A 7,315-nucleotide genomic window follows, 5' to 3' on the forward strand; every position below is an offset into this window, starting at 1 on the left:
GGGCGGGACTGAGATACAGGACTGATTAAAGGTTGTTAAAAAAAAAACTTCAGTGCCGCCACACCTTTCTACAGCTGACACAGTCTTCTGTTACAGGTAAGAACAAGAACTATTCCTTTAAAGATGTTGTTGTTTTTTTAGCATTTCTGTCTTTCACCTGATTCTAAATGTTACAGTGACGTGAATCCCTCTGTGCCTGTTTGTGTTTTGATTCACTGTTTGTGTGTCATGTGTTTCTGTCACGGTATCTCGTTTATCTTGATCCGTTTCCGTGCACACTCTCAGATCAAACAAAGCCATGGACCCCGAGTACTTCAAGTCTCATGTGAGTACACTTTTGAATAAGCAGACCTCTGCCCTTTCCCTCTCTCTGCCATTGCATCGTGACTCCAGAGTTGTAGATAATGCCATTTGCTGTCTTGGGTTCTCCGAGTATCTGTCTTATTCTGTCCACTCAAGCAAATCAATTTGAAACCAAACAAGTCCCCTCAACCCCACAGTGACTCATCTTTCATATGTGGAATTAGCTATAGTACTATGAACACAAATAGCTTTACTCATATACCAATTGTCACTCAAGCAGCCACAGCGGAAGTATACCAGAATATTTCACATTCTTTGAATTCAAGCCAAGCCGACTTGTGTCGTTGCTCATCCCCCGACGACACCCTCATGTCCCTCATGTCTGTTATCGCGTAGCTGTTTGCACATTCCCCTTGTTTCCTGATGCTCAATTATCATACTTATGCAAAGAGGATCAATGCCAGCTGTTATGATTCATGTCAAACCAATGTTTATAAAACAGGACATGTTCTGGGGTACCCTCGGAACGGTGCGGCCCTACTCCAATTTCCAGCCCGAGAGCGACGCCGCAGAGATCCAGGCGGCTCTGGAGAAGAAAGGTACTTCTGAGGGATTCTGCTGAAGCTGAAAACATCCCTACTTTTCTTTCCTCCCTCCATTCTTAAACGCTCATAAATGTTTGGACGTTGTGTGTCTCGCTCAGATGCAGTGACTCTGGTGAGGATCCTAACAAATCGGGTCAACATCCAGAGACAAGCGATTGCCAAGACCTTTGAAGAGACGACCACAAAGGTTAGGAAGCAAATGATCTCCTCCTGGAGCGATGGAGAAAAATACACTGAAACAATGCTCAGAGAAGCATCTTCAAGATTTAAAGTTGCCTCCCAACGGGAAAAAAAAACAACTCTACAGACCGTTGCACAGTACAACTGAATGTTGACTTGCTGTTATAATAGCCTATGTCAAAAATGAGTTTGCTCATCTGTAACTTAAGTGTTTGCTGATCAAATATGAAACAGGCTTGAACACACCTTTGTTTAGATAGGGATCTCAGATGTACTTTGAGGTCAGAAGGCTGGGAATCCAGGCTCAGGCGCTCAACAACAGTGTGTCAGTGTATCTTAAAGGGAACGTCCGCAGAGCAGAACAAGAACAAACACTGGGCAGGTCCACTGTCCACCCCAACCCTAGTCCACCCTAACGTGTGGCAACACCCACCAGTCACTCAAAGCAGCCACACCTTTAATTGTGCATTTCTTTAAGCCCTGATGTAAATTAAATGGGTGAGATGTCACACAGCTGTCATAAATGTATTTATTTATGCTGCAGCCTAAAGTGGCCCTTAGAGTAACTGCAGGTTTTTCACCCTTCCATGCCCTGGAGATGTTTTTTTTTTTGGTTAAAACCTGTGTCCAAAGTTGTGTTAAACTCACGTCAACTCTGGTTCATCACATTAAAAGTAGCTAAACTGCAGGAATAGTCTCCCTTGTGCACAGTTGGGACTCATCAGAGAATGGACATGGGCCTTCTGGGGGTGTCCTGTGGTGTCTGGCAACAAAATGTTCAAAAGGTTCAAAACAGGCGACTGGACTTGTAGAGTTTTTGGAGAAGACGTTTCACCACTCATCCGAGTAGCTTCTTCAGTTCTAGGGGACTGGTGGGAAGTCTGAGGTTTCCCAGCAAATGTTTGATAAAGGTGGGGCGTTTTAGAGTTGAATTTTCCTTCAGATCAACTTGTCTGTGAAGATTCTCAGTCACCTACGTCATAGTGTATCTGAAAATGCAGCTATAGCAAAGGCAACTGGGCTTGTCTGAGTGTCACTGAAGAAGTTTCGTAACTCATCCAGTTCTAAATGACTGGTGGAGAGTTTAGCTTTTTGTTTGCAACATCAATGAATAGTAAATACCTGTAATACACATGAATGAAAGTTGAGGTTGACCTGGGTGGTATCTTCTTTTACGACTCATTAAAAGCCAGAAACTCTCCACACTCAAGGGATGAATGGGGGCAAAACCTTTTGCAGAGAGATGTTAAGTGGTGGAGATATCAGCCACTGATAATATCTACTTTGCGCATATCAATAAGGACATGCACTACATCCATGGGAAACATTTCTTATTATGTGTGTACCAGGACCTGTCAGCTGCTCTGAAGAAAGCACTGTCTGGAGACCTGGAGACTCTGCTGCTGGAACTGTTGATGCTTCCTGTGCAGTACGAAGCTTATCGTCTGCAACAGGCCATGGCGGTGAGTGTTTGTAGATGTTTTTGTTGGGTGTGCGAGAGCATTGTCTGTCGTCCGGCAAAATATTAACACAGCATGTCTGTGTGTGTGTGTGCGCAGGGTATAGGCACAGACGAGGAAACACTAATGGAGATTCTGTGCACACAATCTGGCAAGCAGCTTCAAGAAATCAGTGCTGTGTTCAAACAGTGTAAGTTGTACTAAAAGGTACTAAAGGTTACTGTGGACGTGCCAACCTCTGGTCCATGATCACCTTTTTTTTGTCTCTCCTTCAGCCTATAATAAGGACCTGGAGAAGGAACTGAAAGGAGAGACCAGTGGAGACTTTGCTAAGCTTGTTGTGGCTTTGCTAAATGTAATTTAAGTATTTCCATCCTTTACTCTCCCTTTTAACTTAATTAAACCAATTAACCTGATGTTAAAACAGTTCACCTTGGATGTAAATTAACAGTAATGGATGCTTTGTGTGGAATTACTATAACGATATGCGGCCTTTAAATTGCATTTAAAACTATATTTTTTTTTTTCTACTACTCTCTCACAACAGAAACAAAATGGGACTGGTATGGTTCAACGAGACATTGAGGTATCATTTGTCACTCTCACGCAGAAAATATTCACTAAAACTATGCGTAAAACACTCTCACAGGACATTTACAAACACTTAAAGGCATTGCATGGAGCCTGCGATGGTTGCAACATGCCTTCTCACTGGGTTTTATTGTTTTCAATCATCCAGTCTCTCGCTGTGTCTCTCAATGGGAAAAAAGCCGAAGCGGGACCGTGGATCGACATATTGACCTCTAGAGGCTTGGATCATCTGAACAAAGGTGTGGCTCCAATATGTATATATATATATTAGATTTATAAATCTTTGCTGCTTTAGTTATCAATCTATTCATTCTGCTTTGTATCACTGACAGTGCTGAGCGGCCTGGAGCTGCAGACTGGACAGATGGTGGATCAGATCGTGGAGAAACGTTTCAGCGGAGACTTTCGGCTGGGTTTGAAGGTTTTAGGTAAATATAGTCTATAGTGTTCGCCTGGCTCCGTATGTCGGCTTCTGATTTATTTTTCCTTTGATATCTGTGTTACGGCAGTTCAGTGCATTCAAAACCCTGATGTCTACCTCGCCAAGAGACTGGCGACCATGAAGGTAAGACTTTCTCTCTTCAGCTGATGATTTCTCATATATCATAAAAAAATGTACAATGTTCCTCCACTCGAGACACATTTAATATTTGACTTTTAAAAGTTATGCAACTTTATGTCCTGATTAAGGGAAGGGCATCTCATGTTTATCATGAGACCTTTTGTCTAGTCACAGCCATAAACGTGCACTAGCTTGTTACCATTGTTTTCCTTTCAACTTGTATTATAATTTTACAGTTTTATTGCCTGACATCAAAGACCCCTTGTATATGAATTGTGCTGAACATTTTAAATGGGCCCCACAGGCATGGCAATGAATTCTGTCTATCCCTGTGTGTTGCTGCGCTCAGTTGATCAATAATCAACCTTTGAACAAAGGCAAGAAGCTTCTAATCCTGCAACAGTGGAAGAGGTCTTGAAATAGTTTAAATAAAAGTTACCCTTCCTTGCTTTATATTATCTGTTATATGTAAAGTCCTTCATTTTGGTATTGTCCACAAGGTAGAAGTAAAGATTTAAATGTACTTAAAGTGATTATTTGCATTAATACTTATGCATGAAGGTGCATTTTAATGTTATTTTAAGGTTTTATCCGTTTTAGGCAGGAGAGGGTTCATGCATTTTAATAGCAATAGACCTTTTTAATGGCATGGTCACGTCCAGCCGTTGGGTGAATGCAGTGGAGAATCACGAAGGAGCACAAATAAGAAATATAATTACCTCAGTAGCTTGCCTAAGTGGAACACTTGAGTACTAGAGCTGTATATGTTTAGTTACATTCCACCATTAAAAGCTTCCGTCACCGCAGTAAAGTGTCATTTGTGAGGTTAATTAAATGAGGCGAACCGAGATCTGGCGCTGCCTTTCAATGAAGCTAATTTTTTTTGTGGCTGTGATTTTATTAAATCCTCATTTAATGCTGCCGGAAAAGCAAAATTCTCTTATACAGACACATTGAAATGAGCGGTTAAAGGAGAACTACCGTTTTTTACAACCTTTACCTTATTTCTGGCACATAATACGGTCGTTTGCTCACCCATATAACTTTGGTGTCATTTTTAGTCCTTCGGAAGATATTTAGCTCCAGCAGAGCGCCGCGTATATCCATATAGTGGGAGTGACTGGGGCACCGAAATGCGGCCTCTAAATAACGCATTATCTGCTGCGAAACTCGATCATTTTACCAAAATTTTGTTATGATATGCTACTGCTATTCCCTATTGAGTCACCCGTCATCTATTCACGGACGTGCATCGGTGTGTTGTTCTTTGGCCAGCTGTTCCTCTCTCTGCCTCCGCATTCTCCTTTGAACGAGCTCCTCCACCATATACTCTGGCTCAAAACAGTAAGGACGTCCATCGTAAACAAAGTCGTCGTCCACAACCTCAGAATTGGAAAAATATAGAGCCGTGTTGCAAAAAACTAGCAGTAGCAAATTACAGGTAAACAAGCCGCGCAGATAATGCGTTATTTAGAGGCTGCGTTTCGGTGCCCCAGTCACTCCCACTATATGGATAAACGCAGATCTAAATATCTTCCGAACGACTACAAATGACACCAAAGCAATACAGGTGTGTAAACGATCGTATTTTATGCCATAAATAAGGTCCAGGTTGTAAAAAACGGTAGTCCCCCTTTAATGTAACTAAGTTCATTAACTTGGGTATTGTACTTTCTCAGTCATCCAGGCCATAGTATATCAAGGCACATATTGCGCTTGGTACTCCACAACATTTATCTTAAAGCTTTATTTACTCATTAGTTTGCAGATTTAGCTACCCAGCAGTATATAAAGTAACTGAAGTAAGGTTGAATTGTAACATTAATCAGACTTACACGGTGCAGCGTGCTTTTACTTTAGGTAATTCAAATATATTTGAATGCAATTACGTTCTTACAAGTAGGATTTTGAATGCATGACTGTATCGGTACTTAAGTAAATTATCTACCATAAATCGTATTTATCTCGAACAATAGAAGGCACATTTTGAGGTCTTACGGTTTATGAGATCATTAAATACACAAACGATTTCTCTCTTACAGACGTCATTAGTGCAGGGGATCATGGTGTCGCACAGTGAGGAAGATCTCCTGTGCATCCGAGCTGCCTTCCTTAAGTTAACGGGCACTTCTCTCTACACTACTCTGCAGGTTGGTGCCACACACACACATCTCTCAGCTTTGTTCCTTGAAATACATGTGCATAAGCATATCCAGTGCTGACATGGTTATATCTTTGTTTTTCCCCAACAGAAACATTTTAAAGGAGACCATCTACAGGCTCTTCTGGCCATTTGTCGGTCTGAGGATTAAACAAACTCGTTTTTCTTGCGTTATAGTCGATCTATTAAAATGGAAAAAAATAAACCGTAATAAAGTGCTACAACAGAATGCTCCCGTGATACTTTGTCATAGGAAATCACATTAACACCATCACATTAACAGCACGCTTTGCATGAGCGTGCATGAACTTATCAACCTATATTACTTCATTAAATACCAACTGCAATTTCCTCTTCGTCCCAATGCTGTGCTTGTATTTGCCGTGTCTGTTCCACATAAACATCAGCAGAACAATTGTAGCCTTTCTCCGAATAATTTGTTCACAATGTTGTTTTTACAATAAAGTCTTTTTTTATTACGGTTACATCTTTGGATTCATCAATATTCACATGTAGCAAAACAATTACATTTCAAATGCAGGTTTTAGATTTTTTTTATATATATGATTATTTATTACATTTTAATCACACCACTTTCTTCATTTAGTTCATTTACATTACAGTGCTTGTTTCTGTGTGTGTGTGTTTTTTAACAAATGCATTAAGCAATACTGGTAGTTAGTTTGTGCACAGTGTTTTGCATAGAAAAGTGTCCCAGTCCTTCATTCCTTATACTGTAGTGCAGTCAGAGTGGTTCTCAAATTGAGGAGCCATCCACCATTGGGCATCATAGAGCTTCAGCAGAGAGTGATAGTTAAAATACAGCGTGAAACTAAGTTTTCTAAGATTTTTGCAAGACCATTAAAAACCAATAGGTTATTGCCGCCATAGTGCTTGCCTTCATTCTCTCAAAACGCAACTCTGATCCTTATAGAGTAACTGACAAAATATATTGAAACTTTTTTTCATTTTCTGAAAAACGACCCAAACTTACCCGCTGAGTAAGTTTAAGCTTAATTTACACTCTAGAACACTGACATTTTGGAAGAACTAGAGTCTCAGTCCTTTAGGTGAGTTTTGACGCTCACAAGCGGATCATGCAGAGCGAGAGAGGCACAACAGAGAGTAGCACAGAAGCTTTGACCTCTGCCCCTCCACCTTTCGTCGTAGTTGGGACAGTTACAGTGGTGGTTGGGGTGGCTGGGGCGGCAGTTGTGCCATTGGTTGGGGAGACAGTTGTGCCATTGGTTGGGGAGACAGTTGTGACGTTGGTTGTGGTGGTGGTTGGTGGTGGCGCAGCGGTTGTAGTGGTGGTTGGTGGTGGCGCAGTGGTTGTAGTGGTGGTAGCGGTTGTAGTGTTGGTTGATGGTGGCGCAGTGGTTGTAGTGTTGGTTGGTGGTGGCGTAGTGGTTGTATTTGTGGTTGGTGGTGGGGTAGTGGTTGTATTGGTGGT

The 7,315-nt window shown here is 41.4% G+C and overlaps 1 protein-coding gene across 2 annotated transcripts; it reads left to right on the plus strand.

Moving 5' to 3' along the window:
* Nucleotides 1-261: 261 nt before the first annotated feature.
* anxa14 (annexin A14) lies at nt 262-6,290 on the plus strand. 2 transcript variants are annotated; one of them, XM_084562726.1, is made up of 12 exons: nt 262-325; nt 806-902; nt 1,007-1,095; nt 2,438-2,551; nt 2,648-2,738; nt 2,824-2,903; nt 3,096-3,134; nt 3,288-3,378; nt 3,472-3,567; nt 3,649-3,704; nt 5,744-5,851; nt 5,954-6,290. In XM_084562726.1, the coding sequence occupies exons 1-12, from the start codon at nt 299-301 to the stop codon at nt 6,011-6,013; spliced, it is 948 nt and encodes a 315-aa protein (XP_084418852.1). In that variant the 5' UTR covers nt 262-298; the 3' UTR covers nt 6,014-6,290. The 2 variants fall into 2 exon arrangements, with proteins under 2 accessions (XP_084418852.1, XP_084418851.1); XM_084562725.1 differs by lacking the exon at nt 5,954-6,290 and having other exon boundaries at nt 5,744-5,936.
* Nucleotides 6,291-7,315: the final 1,025 nt, after the last annotated feature.

The sequence above is a fragment of the Chelon labrosus genome (genome assembly GCF_963514085.1).
Source record: "Chelon labrosus genome assembly, chromosome: 16".
Lineage (NCBI taxonomy): Eukaryota > Metazoa > Chordata > Actinopteri > Mugiliformes > Mugilidae > Chelon > Chelon labrosus.

Bases quoted from the DNA above. Each gene is read 5' to 3' on its own strand.
- anxa14 (XM_084562725.1), top strand. From the start codon at position 299: ATGGACCCCGAGTACTTCAAGTCTCAT. The intron at 3,135-3,287 runs GTATCATTTGTC...TCAATCATCCAG, and splicing joins TGGTTCAACGAGACATTGAG to TCTCTCGCTGTGTCTCTCAA. The intron at 3,568-3,648 runs GTAAATATAGTC...GTGTTACGGCAG, and splicing joins GCTGGGTTTGAAGGTTTTAG to TTCAGTGCATTCAAAACCCT.